General features: G+C 36.0%; 2 protein-coding genes across 2 annotated transcripts in view; both read left to right on the top strand.

The window, feature by feature from the left end:
* The first annotated feature begins 100 nt into the window (after positions 1-100).
* On the top strand, positions 101-9853 carry hprt1l (hypoxanthine phosphoribosyltransferase 1, like). Its single transcript, XM_051883635.1, has 9 exons — positions 101-399; positions 2289-2395; positions 2744-2927; positions 5004-5069; positions 7260-7277; positions 7420-7502; positions 7840-7886; positions 8869-8945; positions 9106-9853. Exons 1-9 carry the CDS (start codon positions 382-384, stop codon positions 9151-9153), a joined length of 648 nt encoding a protein of 215 aa, XP_051739595.1. The 5' UTR covers positions 101-381; the 3' UTR covers positions 9154-9853.
* Positions 9854-10740: 887 nt separating this feature from the next.
* The window catches only part of wwox (WW domain containing oxidoreductase), a 251547-nt gene continuing 238537 nt past the window's right edge, over positions 10741-23750 (top strand). The window contains exons 1-4 of the mRNA XM_051883600.1: positions 10741-10969; positions 11146-11210; positions 11388-11445; positions 12792-12961. Of these exons, the coding sequence (XP_051739560.1) occupies positions 10863-10969; positions 11146-11210; positions 11388-11445; positions 12792-12961 (400 nt within the window). The 5' untranslated portion in view covers positions 10741-10862. The remainder of the gene's footprint in view (positions 10970-11145; positions 11211-11387; positions 11446-12791; positions 12962-23750) is intronic.

Raw genomic sequence — 23750 nt, 5'->3', positions numbered from 1 at the left:
TTAGTTTGACAGAGCCCTATCTATCAGTTAGTCCACACTCTACTGCTTATGATATGCTCCGTCTGACGTCACCGCGGCGTTATCACCATCCCGTCAGGCTAATGCACTGATGAGTACTGCTCAAAACACACTGACCCGTTCAGTGCTGGGACGGAAATGCGCTGACTCCATATTTCTGCTGTTAAAGCACAGGTTGCCGCAGGTCAATCAGATTATTGGGTAAAATGGATTGTGACGTCAGGGTTTAGAAAGCGTCGCGTTGACTTCACGCACAGCAGACGAGCGCTTTACCGTGACGCGAACAGACCGAGCCGCTCTACTCCTGCAGACAGACACCAGCATGAGTCCGAAAACAGCGACCTGAAGGACAAACACAGCAGAATGGCCGCGTATCTGGAGGTAAGAGGCACCAGCGCACCTTGTTGCTGTATTTAACACGCCTTTTGTGAGACGCGCGTCAGATGAAGACTCAGCGTTTCGACAGGTTGATGAGGTGTGGTTCGGCACTGTGTGTGTCCACAAACTAGTAAATAATTCACATTCCTCATGAGGTTTAATGCGCACGTTTGAATTGATATGTAATGAAAGTCTGAAATTATGTACACAAATAGAGTGTCAACGCGAAATCCGTAATTCATCGTCTTCTAAACCGGTTTGTACGCACAAGCGGGTATGTTGCCAAGGTGACGCCATTGGTTAGATCGGTTCAAAGTAGTAATTTACGGGGTATATATATATATATATATATATATATATAATATATATATATATATATATATATATATATGGCATCATTTACTCACCCATAAGTCTTCTGTAGAACACAAAATTAAGTTTTGCTCTTCAATACAGTGCTTATAAGCAAGTGACTACAGCTGTCAAGCTCCAAAAAGGGTAAAATGATAAACTATAGTTTATAAGACTGATGCGCTATATTGTAATTCTGCCTTTACGTATAGGCCTACTATCTGAATGATCATAAATGCATGTTTACTTGGAAATTGAACATGAACACCCCTTTCAAATAATAATTTAGACGTCCAACAAGCACGTGAAGGCAATTTCAAATGACAGTAGCTTTGTGTGGACATTCTGCTCGCTAAAGTTGTGGTCACATAAGCTCCATTGTCTATCATTATTGGTGTAGCGATATAGCTCAGCTCACACAGAAGACCCGTTCAAGTAGCTTTCTGTTGGTCAATGAAGCAAATGCGAAATCTGCATGGTGAAATCTTTCGCCCTCATGTGAAATTCCTGATTTAGTGGATTCCTACACTCTTAAAGGGTTAGTTCACCCAAAAATGAAAATGTCATTTATTACTCACCTTCATGTCGTTCCACAACCGTAAGACCTTCGTTAATCTTCGGAACGCAAATTAAGATATTTTTGTTGAAATCCGATGGCTCAGTGCATAGCCAGCAATGACATTTCCTCTCTCAAGATCCATTAATGTACTAGAAACATATTTAAATCAGTTCATGCGAGTACAGTGGTTCAATATTAATAATATAAAGTGATGAGAATATTTTTTTTTTTGTGCGCCAAAAAACAAAATAACGACTTATAGTGATGGCCGATTTCAAAACACTGCTTCGGGAAGCTTCGGAGTGTTATGAATCAGCGGTTCAGAGCGCCAAAGTCACGTGATTTCAGCAGTTTGGCGGTTTGACACGCGATCCGAATCATGATTCGACACAAAAGATTAATAACGCTCCGAAACAGTGTTTTGAAATCGGCCAACACTATGTAAGTCATTATTTTGTTTTTTTGGCGCACCATAAATATTCTGGTCACATTATAATATTAATATTGAACCACTGTACTCACATGAACGGATTTAAATATGTTTTTAGTACATTAATGGCTCTTGAGAGAGGAAATGTCATTGCTGGCTACGGAGGCCTCACTGAGCCATCGGATTTCAACAAAAATATCTTAATTTGCATTCTGAAGATTAATGAAGGTCTTACGGGTGTGGAACGGCATGAGGGTGAGTAATAAATTACATTATTTTCATTTTTGGGTGAACTAACCCTTTAAAAATAAAGATTCTTTATCAGCATAAATGGTTCCATGAAGAGCCTTTAACATCCATGGAATCTTTCCAATCCACAAAAGGTTTGTTTTAGGTTCTTTCGATTATTAAATAGTTCTTCACACACACAAAATGGTTCTTTTAAGAACCGCTCACTGGTTCTTTGTGGAACCATAATTGGTTCTGTGTAATAAAAAGATGCTATAATAGATTTTTTTTTTTTTTTTTTTTTTTTTTTTTTTGTTCTTGCAGATAGCTGATGACAGCAAAGGGCACGAACTGAGTCTTTTCTGTGTGCCGAAACACTATGAGGAGGATTTGGACAGTGTCATAATACCCAACGGCCTCATTAAGGACAGGTACATTTAATCAGTAGTAGGCCTACATCTGTGTCTTTAATACCGAGTTATATCTGGTTGTTGTGGTGAGATTGGGAAGTGCTCATTTGTGAAATGATACAGTTGTGTTATTGACGTGGCCGTGGATTGCCCTCGATAGTAAAAGAGCCCTGTGTTCCCCCTGTAGATTTAGTTAATGATGTTAGCGCAATAGGAGAGGCATGTGATTTGAATTGGCTTTCCCATGTATTTGTTTAACAAATTTCCCCTAGAATCTCTTGACTGTCATTATTGGCATGACTTCAGCCAGTTTTAATGAAAGCCTTCATGTCAAAATACTCTACCCTTTAATTTTGATCTTCTCTGCAGGACTGAGAGGTTGGCCAGAGATATCGTTCGGGACATGGGCGGACATCATATCGTGGCTCTTTGCGTTCTGAAAGGAGGGTATAAGTTCTTTGCAGACCTGATGGATTACATCAAGACGCTGAATCAAAACAGCGATAAGTCTGTGCCATTGACTGTGGATTTCATTAGGCTAAAGAGCTACTCAGTGAGTGCCAGATCTACCACAGTCATTCACTAAATCACAGAGCTGCATACAGTCATATTTAACACTGACCAGTCACTCATTTCAGATGCAGTGGTCTGCCTTCATATTATTACATACAAATGGAACATTTTATTAGTAGCTTGCACCATTGACAAGTTCCTTATAAGAATGACAAGGGTTAAATACAACTTAAAGTTCCCCTGAAATCAAAATGTGTCAGGGGGGTTTTAAGGGGGACTTTAACATGATTCCATGTTTCATTAACAGTTCATGTTAGTAGCCTATTATGTATTTACAGTATTTACCATGGTAACTGTTGTTTCCATAACCCCAAAATGCCACTTTATTTTCACTTAATTCCTAAAAAGTGGGTCGCAACTTAAGGACCACGGGAAAATGTGGGTCTCATGGCCAAACCAGTTGAGAACCACTGATATAGAGGATGGGGAATGATTCAGACAGTGTAAATATGCTTTCCATTGACGCCAATCAGCAGTAGGGGGCGTGTCCACAGACTGTAGAAAGAGAGATGGCTGAGAGACATTACAAAAGAGAAAAGCGCAGAGGAATATCACTGGGAAAAGAAGGGTTATGATCAGGCTAGAGCTTTAGGACCCGCGTTAATATTAGAAAATCGCTGGAGAGCCATAAGCGGGAAGGCCTGGTTGCGCCGAGGTTGCGTTGTTTCTGCTCCATACGTGAGTAACATTGGTTTTGCTATGTTTCACAGAACCAAGATATGCTGTTGTTGTAATGTTGGCTCTAGTAACAGGACAGTTTTGAGTGTCATTGTTTGTCTGGAGCTGCTGGCGAATAACAACCAACTCTTGATTGTATATGCTCCTGTGTACTGTATTCTCATTATTATTTTTATGTTTTATTTATTTTTTTCTTGTCGTTCTTTTGTCATCTTTATTTTTTGTGAAGCATTATTTTACTTCAGCTATGATAAAGAGACATCCACTCTGGCATTGCGTGTTTGTGCATTTTGGGGCGGAGCAATGAAGGAAGGGTTGTTTGTTTGGGTTGATTTCAAATATCAGAAATTGCTTACTGCACCTTTATAGGAGCAGTTTGCCTCCAAATGACAGTTCTGTCATCATTTCTCACCCTCATGTCACTCCAAACCTTCAGCAGAACACAAAAGATACTGTTTTTGTTCATTCAGTGATAGACAATTTTCACTGTATGGAACACTGAGACAAAAGATCTCCTTTTTGACTGCCTTTGCTCACTTAAAATTAGTGTTTAAAGTTGTGATGGAATGGAAGTTGTGACAGATCTTTTCGTCATGTACATCTGAGCGAAACGGATTATTGAAATAGAAAAAAAAAATGTATGAAAGTGCTGCCCTCAAAAATGGATGCAGATCTGAATGTAAGCTTGCAGTCGGTTGTAAGATAGGAACGGAGTTTAAACTTTAAAGTGAATAAATGATAGGAGAAGTTCGGCATACGTGACTAGAAGTCTGATGCTTCACCGGAAGATCAAGTTATGACATTTTGTTAAATTATGATGGAAAAAAAGAGGAAATATATGCATGGATGAATCGTTCTCAATAGGTTCAATTACTTGCATTTAGAAAATAGATGAATTTACATTTCATGTACAAAATCTAATATAAATCATCTACAAAAGCTAATAACTTAAACAATATCCATTTTCATACAGTATTATACTTTAGTGATGCCTGGATTCTTAGTAGCATTTAAAATGATTTTAGTTTTTAGTATTTTCTTTTTAGACAAAATACTGTATGATTTACTAGCATTTATCAATGTTTATCATTTAATTACCATAATGTGAAAGTAATCATTGGTTTATCAGTAGAATTTTAATAGTGGTGTATCCACAGTATAACTGTAAGTTCATCCAATAGAAAAGTAGTTCCACCATTTACACAACTTTAAGGCTCAAATAACTGGCAGTTATGAGTGTTTTAACAGAAATACAAGCTGCCCATTTTTGCATTACTGTCCGTATGTCACAGATCAGAACAGATGTTATTAAACTTCAGTTGTTTTGAACCTGTAACATTAATTTAAAGTCTTTATTTCTGATCTGATTTTCCTCCAGAATGACCAGTCTACAAACTGTGTGAAGGTTATCGGAGGAGATGAATTATCTGCTCTTTCTGGCAAAGTGAGTTTGTATAATCTTTGTTTAGTTTTTTTTTTTTTTTTTACACTGAAACGTTTGGCATCAGTAAGATGCTTTTAAAATCCTCGCCAAGGCTGCATTTATTTGATTGAAAATAGAGTAAAAACTGTAAAAATTGTGACACATTATTCCAATTTAAAACAGCTGTTTTCTTTGTGAATATATTTTAAACTGTAATTTATTCCTGTGATCAAAGCTGTATTTTCAGCATCATTACTCCAGTCTTCAGTGTCACATGATCCTTCAGAAATCATTCTAATAAGATGATTTGATGCTCAAGAAACATTTCTGATTATTATCAATGTTTAAAACCGTTAATGTGCTTAATTTTTGTGTGGAAGCCATGATACATTTTTTTTTTTTTCAGGATTCCTTGATGAATATAAAGCTCAGAAGAACAGCATTTATTTATTTGTCTAAATCTAAAATTATAAATGTCTTTACTGTCACTTTTGATTAATGCATTATTGCTAAAAAAAAGTATTAATAATAATAAAAAAAAATTGTACTGAGCACAAACTTTTGAACATTAGTATATATACAGTATCTCACAGAAGTGAGTACACCCCTCACATTTTTGTAAATATTTTATTATATCTTTTCATGTGACAACATTGAAGAAATGACACTTTGCTACAATGTAAAGTAGTGAGTGTACAGCTTGTATAACAGTGTAAATTTGCTGTCCTCTCAAAATAACTCAACACACAGCCATTAATGTCTAAACTGCTGGCCACAAAAGTGAGTACATCCCTAAGTGAAAATGTCCAAATTGGGCCCAAAGTGTCAATATTTTGTGTGGCCACCATTATTTTCCAGCACTGCCTTAACCCTCTTGGGCATGGAGTTCACCAGAGCTTCACAGGTTGCCACTGGAGTCCTCTTCCACTCCTCCATGACGACATCACAGAGCTGGTGGATGTTAGAGAGCTTGCACTCCTCCACCTTCTGTTTCAGGATGCCCCACAGATGCTCAATAGGGTTTAGGTCTGGAGACATTCTTTAGCAAGGCAGTGGTCGTCTTGGAGGTGTGTTTGGGGTCGTTATCATGTTGGAATACTGCCCTGCGGCCCAGTCTCCAAAGGGAGGGGATCATGCTCTGTTGGCATTCATGGTTCCCTCAATGACCTGTAGCTCCCCAGTGCCGGCAGCACTCATGCAGCCCCAGACCATGTCACTCTCACCACCATGCTTGACTGTAGGCAAGACACACTGGTCTTTGTACGCCTCACCTGGTTGCCGCCACACACGCTTGACACCATCTGAACCAAATAAGTTTATCTTGGTCTCATCAGACCACAGGACATGGTTCCAGTAATCCATGTCCTTAGTCTGCTTGTCTTCAGCAAACTGTCTGCGGGCTTTCTTGTGCATCATCTTTAGAAGAGGCTTCCTTCTGGGACGACAGCCATGCAGACCAATTTGATGCAGTGTGCGGCGTATGGTCTGAGCACTGACAGGCTGACCCCCCACCCCTTCAATCTCTGCAGCAATGCTGGCAGCACTCATACGTCTATTTCCCAAACACAACCTCTGGATATGACTCTGAGCACGTGCACTCAACTTCTTTGGTTGACCATGAGTGGAACCTGTCCTGTTAAATCACTGTATGGTCTTGGCCACCGTGCTGCAGCTCAGTTTCAGGGTCTTGGCAATCTTCTTATAGCCTACGCCATCTTTATGTCGAGCAACAATTATTTTTTTTCAGATCCTCAGAGAGTTCTTTGCCATGAGGTGCCATGTTGAACTTCCAGTGACCAGTATGAGAGAGTGAGAGCGATAACACCAAATTTAACACAACTGCTCCCCATTCACACCTGAGATCTTGTAACACTAACGAGTCACATGACACCGGGGAGAGAAAATGGCTAATTGGGCCCAATTTGGACATTTTCACTTAGGGATGTACTCACTTTTGTGGCCAGCAGTTTAGACATTAATGGCTGTGTGTTGAGTTATTTTGAGGGGACAGCAAATTTACACTGTTATACAAGCTGTACACTCACTACTTTACATCGTAGCAAAGTGTCATTTTTTCAGTGTTGTCACATGAAAAGATATAATAAAATATTTACAAAAATGTGAGGGGTGTACTCACTTCTGTGAGATACTGTACTCTGGATATGATTAAAAAAAGCAGATTGTTAATTTGTCTCCTCTCTTTCCTCCCAGAATGTGCTCATAGTCGAGGTGAGATTCAATTTTTGATTCAATATAGTTTTCGCATTTCATGTCAAATTTGTGTTTGCACCAACTTGTGTGAAATGTGTTGTGTTCTGTGAGATAAAAAAACAGATACTGACAGCAAATGAATTCTCTTTTTGTCCCCAAGGACATTGTGGAAACAGGAAGAACTATGGAAACGCTGCTCAAACTATTAAATGAATGTCATCCTAAAATGGTGAAAGTTGTCAGGTAAGGCGTAAACATCTCTGAAGTGCAAATCAAGAGAATAGTCATCCTCTAACCATGTTTTAGATGTGTATATTCAGTACATGTAACATTTAAGGCCCCCACCAAAGAAGAGCTTTAAAGAGACAGATGACAAAACTGCAGTGCTCTTATAATGAACAGAACCCTAATATAGTTATTGTCCTTGGTGTGAACTGGCCTTTAGAGATGTTTCTGTTCATTAATGGTTAAATGGTCTTTTACAGGGCATTAGTGTTTAAAATAAGATTGTTGTTTATTCAAATGTTGTTCTTTTGATTTAATGTCTCACAGTATTGAATTCAATGTCATTTAATTTCAGTTTACTGGTGAAAAGGACGCCCAGGAGCTCAGGATACCGACCCGACTGTGAGTTCTTTGTATTTCTCATCACTGGATTTTATTGGATATTATGAACATTTTGAGCTTAATCCACATCACTTAGAGAAATAAAACGCCCTGCATTTATGTTGTTGGACATTAGACACGCGCTCATCTGTCCGTGTTCAGAGTAGTTATGCAATGCTTTTAGACCGAAAGCTGATAAGCTCTTTATATCCATCCTCCAAGCACAAATGTCACTCTTTCGCTCTTGACTTCCACTTTCGAGCTGAAGCGAGTCTGTGATCAAGAAGACGAGGAATCTTCTAGCTCAGCTGCTCTCAACCTTCAATGCTCGCATCTTCTGCGTCATAACCATGTGATCGGCAGGTTGAGAGAGTGGCTGATAGTGTGCAGCACTCACAAAAACTAAAGGTTTTTGACAGGTTGGGAACCATTGATCTGCTGTGTAGCAGGTCCTCTCTAGTTGGGACAGTCAAATAATGTCCTCTATGGGGACCATGATTGTTATACAATTGATAATTGTCATAAAAGCAAAAAATCTGCAAAATGTAACTTCGCTGGTTTTTTTTTTTTGTTTTTTTTTTTTATGTTTTTTGGGCAAAATATGATTGACATTTCTTTGTGAGATTGGTGGAAAACTGATCAGAGATGTTCTCTGATATTCTCCATTAGCTGATTATAATTATATTAAATCATTTTTTTTATTTTTTTATATATATATATATAATATATATATATAAAAAATTTATTTGTCATGAAAATAATATTATAATTCTATTTCTAATATTAAATATTATATATTTTTTGGAATGTGCTTAATTGTCATTAAAATATTATGTAATTCTAATTATAGTATTAAATATTCTAATTTATATTTTTTATATATGTTTTTTGGAATGTGCTTAATTTGAAGATAATGCAAAACATCTGAGCTTTCTTGTTAAATATAATTTAATTTTCCCCTTGTGTGTGTATATTTAAATGTCTTGTCTTGTTCTTCTTGTAGATATTGGATTTGAAGTTCCTGACAAGTTCCTCGTGGGATATGCTTTAGACTACAATGAATATTTCAGGGATTTGAGTGTAAGTGTTTTGTCCCGGTCCTTTCTGATGTAATGTTGTAAATGTGCAATGCATAACCTGGTGTATATTGAGAGTACGATGTCAGTTTTGTGTATTATCTGTTTGTCTGATCACAATGATGTATTGACACCTTCTCTCTATCTCTCTTTATATATTTCAGCATATCTGTATAATAAGTGACAGCGCAAAAGAGAAATATAAAGTATGAAATGACACCGAGTGCTGGACGCACGAAGACAAAGATCACTGTGAACCTTTCTTTTGCTTGTAAATTTATTTTTGTACATGCCATCTGAAATGAATAATGAACTCATGAAACATGGATTCCCAAAGATAAATAATCACACTTCTAGTGCTGCGGCGAAGGACGAATGTGACAAATGTTTTTTGTTTAGAATAGTTAATAGTTAATCTCATTTTAATTGTCATTACTGCTGATGATAATGGGACTTGCCATACACTTTTTGATTGTTTGAACGGAGGCCTTAGATGAACTGATTTTATGTTCACGCAAGTCCATTTGGCTAATAGAAGTTTGGCTTTAGAGCTCAGAGGTTATGAAGTTACTCATTGTCAGCTAGTTATTGTTATTTATTATATATTCTCTAGATATTGACTCCAGAATATACACGCATTGAGAATTGATGTGCAGCTGTCATTAGGAATTTTTGTTTTTGATCACCACAATGAAATAACACTGACAATAGTATTATTATTATTATTATTATTATTGTCCTGGTTATTTTTTTTTTATAAGCATGTTGATGTGAAAACAGTCCAATGAGCTGAGGTGTATGACTGTGTAAGTAATATTTACCTGTTTACTGCCACCAAAACTCTGGAAGAGCTGTTATGAAAGACGTAAGTTACTCAAATGAAACTAAGCAATAAAGTAATGTACAAAGGTCTATGCATTTTTTTTTTTTTTTAACTTTCATAATATCAACATTGGTTTAAATAAAGCGTGTGGTCATTATGGTGGGAAATATCTGAAATGTGAGCTAAATGTCATGTTGTTTCACAGTTTTAATATCTATAAGTATTGACTAACCATTAGGAGCAAGTCGAAGGCTTGTTCAAATCGTTGGTCGTTAAATATTGTCTGCTAATAATAATACTAATTAAGTTTTGTTCCTGCAGGCGGCGCTCCGGTAGCCGCTCAAAAATCCTTCACTGAGACCCATTCAAATACCAAAACGGCTTTTATCTTATTAACATTTATTTGCAGGCTGAGTCATTTTGTTTAAATCTATTCGTACATGAGATAGAAAAGGAAATGTCTATAACAAGAAGAAGAAGAAACAAAACCGTTGGCTGTAATCGCAAAAGATTGGTTGGTCCATCCCGAACAGCGATGAAAAACGAAACAGGTACCACGTGACACGTGACGTCCTATGTTTGTGCTTTTTTTTTTCTTTTTCTGAAGACCGTTGAGGAAGAGATACATCACAATCTTTGAAAAGGCCAATATACATGTCTAAAAGGCCACACATGTTGAGTTGATGTGAAATTTTAGAATAATTGAATAATCTTTAAATTATTATTATTATTATTATTTAAAATACAAGTTTACTACATTTCCATTTGTGTATCTGGTAAGTTTGTCAGAAAAAAAGGCAAAAATATTGATTTTCTTTTGCAAACATGAATCATAAAGGCAAAGCATTATGTTACACTTGAAAAATGACACGAATAAACTTTAATATAAGTCACAAGTATTCAAATAATGTTTTTATTTAGAGCCATCGCAGCTGACCAATTAGACACGCTCAGGTCGCTAAGCCCCGCCCATTTGCTTGTCGTAATGCTATTATTGCGGAAGTGGTCCAGCAGGATTACAGCAACGTGAATTTGCTGTTAGCGAAATTTCACTGAGAAGTTGAAAGAGTTATATTATTTTAAAACCATCATTCCGCGATGGCAGCTCTTAAATACGCTGGAATGGACGATACAGACAGTGAAGATGAGCTTCCTCCCGGCTGGGAAGAGAGATCCACAACAGACGGATGGGTTTATTATGCCAAGTGAGTGTTTGACACACAAAACACCCACGTTTGAGATGAGCATGTGTGTTTACACTGTTCATTAATGCTAGTAATACAAGAGATAGGAGTGTATAGCAACCCAAGAGTATCTGTGATGTGATTTATAGAATAATTGACAGATGACATTGTAAATCAAGTGTCATAATTCGTTTCAGCCATGAGGAAATGAAGACCCAGTGGGAGCATCCCAAAACTGGGAAGAAGAAGCGCTGTGCTGGAGGTATGAGGATGGGTTTAACAATAACAGATCATCACAGCTCTATTGAAATATCTCAACGTGATTAATACACTTTATTGAAGTGTGTAGAGCTTTTACAAGAGATTTTTGATATGCAATGATGACAAATCAATAAATGATTAAGTAAGCAACAGATTTTATTTTTATTTTATTCTTCAGATTTGCCATATGGATGGGAGCAAGAGACCGATGATAAAGGCCAAATCATCTATGTTGAGTGAGTTGAATCAGTCAACGAAACATATTCTGCTGCAATGAATCATATAATATATTATAGTTTCCCTTAAATCAGAATTGGAGTTTGTCTGTGTCTCTTAGCTTTTAGGCTAGTTAATAATAAATAAAGTGGTAACACTTTACAGTAAGATTTCATTAGTTAATGTTAGTTAATGCATTAACTAACATTTTTTGATACAGTATTTATTTATCTTTGTTAATGCTAGTTAATAAAAATACAACTGTTCATGTTAGCTCAATTCAGTAAATAATATTAGCACAGCAGACAACGTTTGATTTTAATAATGTATTAGTAAATGTTGAAATGAGCATAACTGAGATTAATACATGCTTTAGAAATTTTGTTCATTGTTAGTTCATGTTTACTAATGTAGTTAACTAATGAAACCTTATTGTAAAGTGTTACAAATTAATTTTAATACACTTGACAAAATACATTTTTAGATATGCACAATAAACATTTTCAATATTTTCTTCCTGATAAATTAAACTTGTACACAAGCAAATACATACAGAGATATTACAATAAGTACTGAAATAAATGAACAGTTCTTAGACATTGTAGAAATAAATAAATAGAAGATTTTATAGAAGTTATTTAAAGGGATATTTCACCCCAAAAATGAAAATTCTGTCATCATTTACTCACCCTCAAGTTGTTTCAAACCTGTATGAATTTCTTTGTTCTGCTGAACACAAAGGAAGATATTTTGAAGAATGTGTTAAACTGAACAGTTTTGGGGCACTATTGACTTCCATAGTAGTTTTTTTTCCTACTATGGAAGTCAATGGTGCCCCAAAGTGGCCTCGTTACAAACTTTCTTCAAAATATCTTCCTTTGTGTTCAGCAGAACAAAGAAATTCATACAGGTTTGAAACAACTTGAGGGTGAGTAAATGATGACAGAAATTTCATTTTTGGGTGAACTATCCCTTTAATAAATTTTATATTTATATATATTTTTTTTGAGTTATATTATCATATTATTTTATATATACAAATATTATGTAGTATATGTTATTTTGTCCGAAAAAACTATGAGCAAAAAGCTAAATCATAATAATATCCGTGCTACTCTGGACAATAATTTACACCTGAATAATAATGACACTAATAAAAATAAATAAGTTAAACTAATAAATAAAACAGAAGAGTCTTTATTTAAATCTATCGCATGGACCAATTAGAGATGTCCGGTCGCTAAGCCCCGCCCATTTCAGAACCTTGTGTCATGGTAAGCGCCACATTTGTCGTATTATAATTTTGTATAATACATTTTCTATTTGATAAAATATATTATATATATGTCTTGTGCTGTTTCATCAGTCACATCAACAAGCGCAGGACGTATTTCGACCCGCGGCAGGCCTTCACCGTGGAGGACATGCAGATGAAGCCCAAGCGCTATGACGGCAACACCACGGCTCTGGAGGTGCTGCACGGGCGCGACCTGTCCGACAGGGTGGTGCTCATCACAGGGGCCAACAGTGGCATCGGTGAGTCCATCAGACTTCACTAAACGCCTGCACCGTCCTCAGTAACCGCTCCACATGATAACTGCCCTTTTAGTTTAACATATACCAGGGGTTCCCAAACACATTCCTGGAGCCTCCCCAACACTGCATGTTTTCCATGTCTCCTTAATCAAACACACCTGATTCAGATCATCAGCTCATTAGTCGAGACTACAAAACCTGAAATGGGTGTGTCAGACAAAGGAGACATGCAAAATGTGCAGTGCTGGGGATGCTCCAGGAATGTATTCGGGAACCCCTGACATAGACAGTCTGAGCATTAGGCTGATTCAGTGTTTGTCCAGTAGGCGGCGCTACAGCATCATTTATGTGCTCTCACCCAAACATCAGTCAGCATTAGCCTTGAAATGATCAGATGTGAATGTCTTAAATGTACATATTGTGAATAATTAATAATTATTGTTCTAAACTTTCAATCTGAGGAATTATCAAAGCAGCTTAAAACATGTAATAATTCAGCAGCGTTAAGATAAGAGTCCTCACATCTGTGTTATTACTAAACTTCAGCCAAACAGAAGCGCATATTTCAGTCAGTGTGTTTATGACATGAAATGCTGTTTCAGTGGTGTATTCTATTATTATTATTTTTTTTTTATTATTATTATTTTCAGTTGTGTGTCACTGTTGCTGATTCTGAAGTATTTTATATAGCTTACAACCGTTCAGAATTTAGAAGAGCTTATTATTTTATTTTAAAGAAATTAATACTTTTTATTCATCAAGGACACATTAAATTGATCTAAAGATTATATTTCAAATAAATGCTGTTCTTTTGAACTTTCTATTAATCAAAGAATCCTAAAAAAGGTTTCCACAAAATTATTGAGCAGCACAACTGTTTTCAACTTTGATTATAAGAAATGTTTCTTAAAATCATCATATTAGAATGATTTCTGAAGGATCATGTGACACTGACGACTGGAGTAATGATGCTGAAAATTCAGCTTTGAGCACAGGAATAAATTACAGTTTACTATATATTCACATAATAGCAATAAAAAGCTTTTGTTTTTATACGTTCAGTTTTCATTTTAATTTTAGTTTGTTTTGGTAATGTTTTTAGTTATGTTTTTATGCTTTTGTCATCGTCATCATCATCATCATTATTATTATATTTAGCTTTATTTTCTTTTTTAATTTTAGTAAAGTTTGTTATATTACTTAGTAAGTTTAATACATTTAAAAACTTGGCAACTAACTGGATTAATTTTTCCATCTAAAATTTTATTTCAGCCTAATTTCAGTTAATGATTTTTGTTATATTTAATAATAACAATCCTGGTTTATTACCAGGATTGTTATTATTAAATATAACAAAAATCATTTAACAGTTTTTACTGTGTTTTCAGCACATCTGGTTTGTGCAGCATTTGGAATCTCAAAGGAAATTCGAGTCCAGAGAAAAAGAGTCAGACATGCTATAAAAAATAGGAATCACTGATGAATATTCTAGTTTTAATTTAATTCTAAGCTGTTCATATTCACATTTGAGTTTGAGATTCATGTAGTTTTAATCTACAACCATCATGCCACATAATCAATTATTAAATAATATAGCAGATTACTTAAATGATATAATAATGTCTTGGCCTTCGTGTAAATCTTAAATCTTGCTTGCAACATATAAAATATATAATATTGAAATATTACATAATCATAATTAATATAATTGGACTTTTGTTCTGTTCAGCACTGTTCAGTAGTAGTGATGGTTTGCAGTGACTCGTGATGAACACTAGAGGGCAGAGGAGCTCCGTGTGTCACGTCAAGCGTGTGCTAAAATACACAAACTATTCTTATGATATTGCTGAACAGGGTAACATTACATGATAATCATTATATTGTACGACTTTGTTAATATGGTCAATATATTACAGTTATTTTAAACTATTAAATTATTTTAGACGTTAAATGGCAGTAAGTCAGATTTGAATATATACGTTCATTGATTTATATATTTTTTTTAAATTCATTTAATTGAATTTGTTTTCAATAATTGTGCATATTTTAACCTAAACAGCCTCTTCATGTTGAATATCTGTGGATTATTTATGTTCGCTTGACACTTATATCTCTAAGTATTTTATTGCACGCTATAATTTGTAAATACTACAGATTTATTACCATATTTAACAGCATATCACCAAACAATAGTTGTATATGTAAGACATTTGCTCATTATGTATGTGTTCTAATGCGTTCAATCATAATAATTAGCTGCTGTTCTTTGTAATAATTGTTTAGTCATTTACATTTGAAACCATGAAGCACTTTAATGTTTGAATGGCTGTGTCAGTGAGATTCCTCTCATAATAAACCCCATTATACGGTAATTACAGTAGGAGGGGTTATTATGCTTTTATTAGACTGATTCTCGTCCTGTATTTCATTAGTCTGTCCACACGCTCCCTACCAGTGTAATGGAAACCGATCCTCTCTCTCTCTGGTTAGCGTGTTCTGGGTTTGTGGCGCAGACGGTACACCTGCACCCGTACATTGATCCTGCGGTGCGTGTTTGACCCCGGCTGATGCCTCCCATTCATTCCCATTAGCGACTCGGGCGCTTTCCTTAATTCTCCTCTATTGAACCAACTAAAAGTTATTTACCGTCTCAAGCGCCGTTCACTTCACTCAAGCAGCCCGTCACAACAGCATCTGACCTGAGACCTGTGCTTCAGCTTCCACACATCTACACACACTGCTGCTTAAATTTGCCACAAAATACTAGAAAGAAATTAGTAGGGGTGTAACGATACACTCCCCTCATGATTAGATGCGTATCGCGATACTACGATACATATCACGATATTTTGAACAAAATTAAAAAATGAAACTGAAATTCAAATAACAGATTTATTTCTTTATTTTTTAAACAATGGTGACACTAGAATAAAATATTCATGATTCTGAATCTGAAAATACTATACTTTTAAACAATGTAAGCCCCTTTTTAGTGGTAAAATCAGACATTTGTCATTATCAGGACCCACTGAATTATTATACATTATATTCAACATTAAATATAATAGTTTAACGTATAATACTGTTACTGAAACTCTGTTAACTTTATTTTTTTCTGACGCAGTAACGTTACACTCGCGCTTTCAGTGCAGGAATTCGTTGAATCTCTTTTACACAGAGAAGTCACCGCGCAGATTAGGCCTATACACTTACTTGATAAGAATAAACCATCTAAAACGCTTTGAATCATCATACTACCAAAAACGCGATATGGTGAGTTAAATTATGATTTTACTTCGAGGAGTGTCGCTTTAAATGATGTTCGCGCTTTCACTCTGAGGAGAGCCGCTCCAGGATTCAACGAATTCCTGCACTGAAAGCGCGAGTGTAACGTTACTGCGTCAGAAAAAACGACAGTTAAAATCGCAAAGCGTGTCAAAATGACTATTACCAAACTTTATTAGTTCATCCAAAAATTAAAATTCTATCTTAATTTACCCCCCCTCATGTCGTTTTCGCGTGTGGCGCGCACACGTACATTTGAACGTCGTGTTTACTAAAGTATGCGCGTCGTTGTTTCTGTTCAGCATACAAAGCCATCGTGTCTCAGAAGACTTGGATTTGGATTAGACCGCTCGATTTATTATTTTTACGATGCCTTTATGACTTTTTTTTTTTCTTTTAAGTTTTAGAGAATAGACTTTAAATAGAGGGACATAAATCTCTCAGATTTCAAAAAAATATATCTTCATTTGTCTTTGGAAGATGAACGAAAATCTGGTTTGAAACGACGTGAGGGTGAGTACATGATGACAAATTTACATTTTCACTTTATTATACTTTATAAATGCAGTAAGCTGAGTCTTGGGTAAAACTAACTATATTGCGAGTCATATCATTTACATCAACGATATATGGTCGCATTTTTATATCGCGATATCTCAATATAACGATCATTACACAAAAATTAGAGATATTAAAATTTTTACTGTTTTTTTTCCCCTCCACTTTTGTCATAATGTTTTTTTTATTTTATTTAAAAGTGTGTGAATGTATTAAATTTTAATTTAATTTTTTTCTAACAAATGCATTGGTGACTTTATCAGATGAATTGTCTGTTTAATTGATTTTTTTTCTCCACTTTCCTATTAATTATTTGCCATTTTTGGGAAACAATTGATTGATTGAACATGAATTCATTTTTCTTGATTTGTTTTTGTCTTGCATGTAACAACATTTCTTTCTGCCAATGCATCACACTTTTTATATCATTTTTTTGTATATATATTTTTACTGCAGAGAAATAAGCATAACGTCCTTGCAAGTTTTCATACCTAAGCATCTTAGACCTCCCAGATTTTCCCAAGTTATGTTATTTTTCTACATATAAGAACCATTTCATTCTTCCAGGCAGTCATAAATAAATCATAAATCTTTGACATGGATCCGTGGCGCTGTATCTGCTGGGCAGGTATGGTGTGTTTTGAGGTGAGCGGGGTTATTTTGGTTGAGCAGGTGTATCGCTGGATGCTGCCGCTCTCTGATGCTGATGGATGCTCTGTGGCGTCACGGCGCTCTAACGTGCCTCTGTTTGTCTTTCTGAGTCACAGCACTGCAGACGTGGATGCATGTGTACATTTATGGGCTTCTATATTTATTCTCTTCCTATTTTCAGTGCATCAGTTCTAATGGATGAGGCAGGTAAACCAGTGCAGTCACTGATGCTGCTGTTATTCACTAGAGGCAACACAAGCTTGAAAAACATTTAACGGTATATTGTAGTTTTTTTTTTTTTTTTTTAAATATATATCCTAAATAAGTTATTACCCTGAAAAGTGTAAACAATGGTTTTGATGTGCTTTCAGAACATTGCTTTGTTTGTTTGAACATTCTGACCAGCAACACTGGCTCAACCAATAGAGTGAGTTTGGGGGCGGGATTATCTGTTTGGCTGGCCAATGGCAGATGGGGGAGTGTTCAGAAAAACCTGTTTTGAAAACATCATTATTTCTGCAGTTTTGTTTCTGTTAGTCACTGTTTCACCTTTAAACCTAAAAGAACAAAACAAACAATCAAAACCCTGCCTGTTTATTTTTATGTGCTTTATAAAAACAAAACCTTTTCTCTTTGATTCATTTCATTGTTCGTTTTCATCATTCATTTAACCCTGTTGTACCTGGTGTTAATGTTAACTAAAACTATTAATAAATAATTTGATTTATATTTGACATAAAGCTGAAATAAACTGAAATATAAATATTAGATGAAAACCTTTAAAATTAAAAATTAGAAATGTTGCCTTTGCAAATAACTAAAATAAAAAAATATATTTAAAAAAAAAATAAATTTGTTAAAATTACTAAAACATATGTAAGCAATAAGGTATAAGAGGCTGTGCTATATTGTGAATAAGTCACGGCTGAAGGGCGTTGTTAGGCACGACGCTTTTATAAAACGGCTACCACATAATATAAATATTAAAGCCAAAAATATGTATCAATGCAACTTTCATGAAGTAAACTTTCAATAAAAGCCTTCCTTCTGCCGGAAAAAATAGTCCCTGACCGTGAACAGCAACAGAAGTTACATTATGACGCCACTAGATGGAGGCAAAGATTGTCTTTATGAGTGTGTCAGTCAGTAGCAAAGATTTTTACATTGAAAAGACTGAATTGTTGTGAACACGGAACAAGACGCAGCTGACAAATGCTTTGACTAGTGCTGTCAGTCATGGGAAAACCCCTTAAATGTTAAAAGGACAAGATAATACATTGGACATTTAAACTGATTTTTTATTATGAACATAGGACTGACCTGAAGGAAAATGCTAAATCTGAAAACAGGTAATAAACTCGCTCACTCGATCTCTTTCTCACAATACTCTTCTACATAATACAGTAAGCTTCAGTGAACGATATCAATTGAGAACATACAGTTACGTTGCTAAGAGTGTTTGCTAAGGATGTTGTGTAGTGATACACAGAACCGCTGGGTGAAGCGGTCATAGCCGTGTTTTATCGTGAATAAAACACAGCTGTTGACCAATCAGACTAACCGTCTTATTTATTTTATATATAAAAAATAAATAAATGACAAAATTACTAAGACTTAAAATTAAAAGCAAACTGAAAATATATAAATAAAAGCTAATTCAAAACAAATACTATAATAGTATATATTAGCATAGAAACAATACTCTTGTTGTGATATTTCTAACTGCTATTTGCAGCATTATATAATGTAGTAAAGTTATGGGGGTAGAAAAACCTCGGGTCTGAACCTCGACACATTTTGTCCCTCTTCGAGAGCTCGCTCTCACACTCGTATCCTTGTTTTGTTTTGCAGAAAGCTCAGTGTCAGAACAGGAAATGGAGTGCATGAGGTTGCACAGGGGATGAATAACAAGCCGTACTGACGGGAAATCTTCAGTTTTATGTGCCTTGATAAATGCCATGGCCGCTATGTATTTCCAGTTTAATTGAATCTTGATGGCTGTATGACTGTGTTTCTGTGCCTTCTCACCAGGGTCGTGTCGCTGATCCTCTCTCATTGTCTTTCTCTCAGTTAAAGGAAGAACGTGAAGTCATTCTGGTTCTTCTTTCTCTAGATACAGTGTAAAGTAGATGTTTTGTGGTGAACCGGTAGATTGAGGCAAAATTGTTCAGTGTAACTGCCACTAAATCGATTCAGACCTCTATATTAAACACGCGCAGTAAATCAGACTTACATACTTGAGTATTTTAGCAATTAAAATAAAGCTAGGTAGCCCCGCCCACTGCCAAATATCATTGGTCAAAAATCTTGGCATAACTGAAACATGAAACAATTAATATATTCTGATTGGCTGTGATTGTGTCAAGATGTGCAGCACTTCCGAATCAACCAAATATGATATAAGGGGTTGTTTCGCTTTCGTTCAACCATATCAAAGTTATTAATTTTGTTTGTTAAATATATTTTCACTTGTGTGTTTTTGAAAGGAATATCTTCTGCTCACAAAGGCTGCATTTATTTAATTAAAAATACAGTAAATCATTTTAAATAGCCATTACTCCAGGCTTCAGTGTCACATGATCCTTCAGAAATCATTCTAATATGATGATTTGCTGCTCAAGAAACATTTCTGATTATTATCAGTGTTGAAAACAGTTCATATTCCACAGTTTTTGTGGAAACACATTTTTTTTTCTGGATTCTGATAAATAGAAAGATATTTTTAATCTTACTGACCCCAAACATTGAATGGTAGTATATCATGGTTTCTACAAAAATATTAAGTAGGATAAAGTCAACATTGATAATAATAATAATAATATAGTCAAGATACTGTATTCAGGATGTTTATCAGTCTCTCATACGTTTTTATAAAGCAGTTACTGCATAATATTCAGGACAGAACCTAGGACAAGAACTATCCACAAGTACAAAAAACTCCTATATTTCTCTTATATTTCAGTGGGCTCTTTAATCTTCTGTGCGCCTGTGGAGCCTGTTATTGATATTGAGTGTCAGAGGAAATAGAATCTGAGGCTTTTAATGTGTGTTTCATGTCCGTTTTTGATGAATCTGTTTATCGGCTCTGTAATGAACACCAGGTATGGTTGGTTAGTCAAATTATTGAGCATTATTAACCTTGGATGAAATTCACAAAGCACGGAAAAAACTGATGTAACATGCAAGAAAATTACAACTGGGGATAAAAGGTTCGATAATGATTACGCCCTCAATACCACCCGGGTGAGCGGCCAGAATGCATATATATGTTTAAGGCCTTTTACTGGCTTTTAAAGGAGGGAGGCTTTTTAAAACGGTTCGGAGCGCTTGAATGTGAACTCAAGTGGTTTATGGATCGGTTTGCTTTTACTATTGTTCCAAGAGCAGAGATATTAAAGTTGCATGACGACTCTTTGCTCCCTCTCTTTAACAATGTCAGTGATGGAATTAACGGCGCTCCCGGTCGGATTCACGGCTTCAGGGGCCGAGCCCGGAGGCTGGCGCGAGGGGTTGCCGTGGGGACGGCGTGACCGTTGCAAACCTGCGGCACAATGAAAAATGACGTTGGGATTTAGCCGAGGCCACTTGGGGGTCAAAGACGGAGTACGTGAGGCAAGGGCGGCAGAGGGCAGCTGGGGGCAAAAGCAGCGGCGTGGGGCTGGTCAGGTGGAACTCTGCTCCTCACACTCCTGTAATTACAAACCATACATTTCACTTTGGGCTTTGACAACATCTCCCCCAATCCCAAATGAAGATGGGGGTTATTAATGGTGTAAATTAAGGCTCCCTGCAGACTGACGGAAGCACCACACTCCCCATTTTAACCCCAAATATATATATGTGTGTATATATATATATATATTATATTTCACCTCACCTGCTGCTCTCCGGTCCCGCCCCTTTTGATGCTTCATGGCCGTATATGGTCATTAGATCTGCCATTGGTCAGATAAACTTGTAGCCCCACCTAGGGGTGTGCGATATTTATCGTCTACGATAATATAGTATTTAGTTTTTAATGATTATTGATTATGACTTGAGAGTGTAGGGTTTCACTGTATGATTTCTATGCCATTAAAATGCCTCAGAAATTCAAGATATACACAACCAGTTTTCCCTGATGAGTTTTGATTTATATCAAATGATTTTTAAGCAATATGACACGAGCAAGAGTGCTGTTTTCCCGAATATCAGCACAATTAAGGATGTCATTGATTTTATAAAAAGTTCAAAAAACAGTTAACATTTTGAGTTACATTTTAGACACAGTATTGTCTGTTTTTGTTTTATTTTGTTCAGTCACAGCAGAACTGGTTTGTGTCTCTGAGCAACACATAGCGGTGCTTCGTTACTGAATGAAACTGCTTTTTGAACGAATCAGTTTAATGAATGATTCAATGACTGACTGAATTAGGCATTTGAATGAACTTAACTGATTAAGACAGTGACTTGGTGGTTTTAGGACATTTCATGTAATTGTAAATGCATTCAAGCTGCATTAAACAGTCATGAAAACATGTAAATGCCACTGTAGATGCAGCTATTGTGTAAAGATGCATTTTGTTGATACTGTAACTGACCTCATTTGACTGGTAACAGTGTCTTGTTCTATTGAATTAAAGGAACACTCCACTTTTTTTGAAAATAGGCTCATTTTCCAACTCCCCTAATATCATGCGTAATATCATTGCGCCTGCTGCAGCCATGGTACGGCAGCAAATTTCCTTGATTATTACGCCAGAATGAGAGTATAGTTCCTAGCCATATTGGCCTAGAAAATTGCAACTTTTCATTTTCCGTCGGTCTTAGTACACGATTTAACTACAGAAGAGTCAAGTTTTAAATAGGAAAAATATTGAAACTCTTTGGACATTTTTTAAGGAGATGCTAACGGTCTAATCAGATTCAATGAACTATGCTAAGCTATGATAAAAGTGGTACCGCCAGACACGGAGATCGGCTGAATGGATTCGAAAACGGTAAAACTCAACTGTTTAACTCTAGGGGAGTTGGAAAATGAGCCTATTTTCAAAAAAAGTGGAGTGTTCCTTTAATGGTAACACTTTAGTATGGGGAACAATTCTCACTTTCAACTAGTTGCTTATTAGTTTGCATATAGGCTGTTTATTAGTACTTATAAAGCACATATTAATGCCTTATTCTACATGGCCATATTCTACATCCCTAAATCCTACCTAAACTTAAACACCACAACTACCTTACTAACTATTAATAAGCAGTAAATTAAGAGTTTGAGGCAAAAGTAGTATGTTAATAATTAATGTGTTCCCCATACCAAAGTGTTACCGAATTTGATTAAATGTAGTAATTTGACATAAGAGATGATGCATACATCTAATAAAGTTGAATAAAAATGCCATTAGAAAAGTAAAAACCCACGGGAAATGACTTTAAGGGGGTAAATATTGCCCTGTAGTGGAAAAGTCAATATCTGAAAATATCGAGATATAATGTCAGTATCGCACATCCCTAGCCCCACGCCAAACACACAGATTTGTCGAGCCAGAAGTCAGCGCCATGTTGTTTACAGTCTTTAAGAGATGGTATCAGGGAATAACAGGAGTTGGGTTCAAACTTGGGCTGCCTACTTTAGCACCACTGTGCAGTGTATGCACTCCAGACCATGTCTCTTGTTGTTCTCTTTTTTAATGAGTGTAGTATAGGGCGGAGTCATGGTGCAGTGGTTGGTGCATGTGCTTCTGAAATGTTGAGCTGTGGTGCTCATGTGGAGGTTTCAGGTTCGATTCTGGCATGCGGCATTTCACAATCTCACTCTCTTCCTCTTTTTCTCTCTCCAAATTAGGGCTGGGTGATTTCTCCGAGATTTTATTTTTTTTTTTTTCGATTAATTTGAATTTAATGTTTTGCCTCAAGTTTATTATTTTTAAATCAAGAAATCATGTTTTTGAATAAATATGTTAGCAAACGTTACAATTAGGCATGTTGAAAATACAGCAATGATAACCGTTAAAAGAAGAAAATGATCCATGCCTGATGAACCACTCTCGTGTGACGCTGTATGAACGTAGAACACTTCGCTAGCCTTAAGTGGATGTTCACTCAGAAATGCATTACTGTTTTGAGGAAAAAAAAAAAAAAAACGAGACACGGGCAGTTGAATGGGAAAAAAAAGGCAAAGTTATTAAACGGGAGTTTAATAACTTTTTTTTTTTTGCATGACCGCCACGTTTTCAGAATGCCGTTTCATGGGTGAGACGCTGCAAAATACGGGAGACACGAGTGCAACACCCAAACACTTCAAAAATAGCGCAAT

Source organism: Ctenopharyngodon idella, chromosome 24, assembly GCF_019924925.1.
Source record: "Ctenopharyngodon idella isolate HZGC_01 chromosome 24, HZGC01, whole genome shotgun sequence".
Taxonomy (NCBI): Eukaryota; Metazoa; Chordata; class Actinopteri; order Cypriniformes; family Xenocyprididae; genus Ctenopharyngodon; species Ctenopharyngodon idella.
Note: the sequence above shows the minus strand (reverse complement) of the source record. Positions and strands in the feature narration are given on the sequence as shown.

Coding starts and splice junctions, on each gene's coding strand:
- hprt1l (XM_051883635.1), top strand. Junction 7,887..8,868: donor CTCAGGATACCGACCCGACT/GTGAGTTCTTTG, acceptor TTCTTCTTGTAG/ATATTGGATTTGAAGTTCCT. Junction 8,946..9,105: donor AATATTTCAGGGATTTGAGT/GTAAGTGTTTTG, acceptor TATATATTTCAG/CATATCTGTATAATAAGTGA.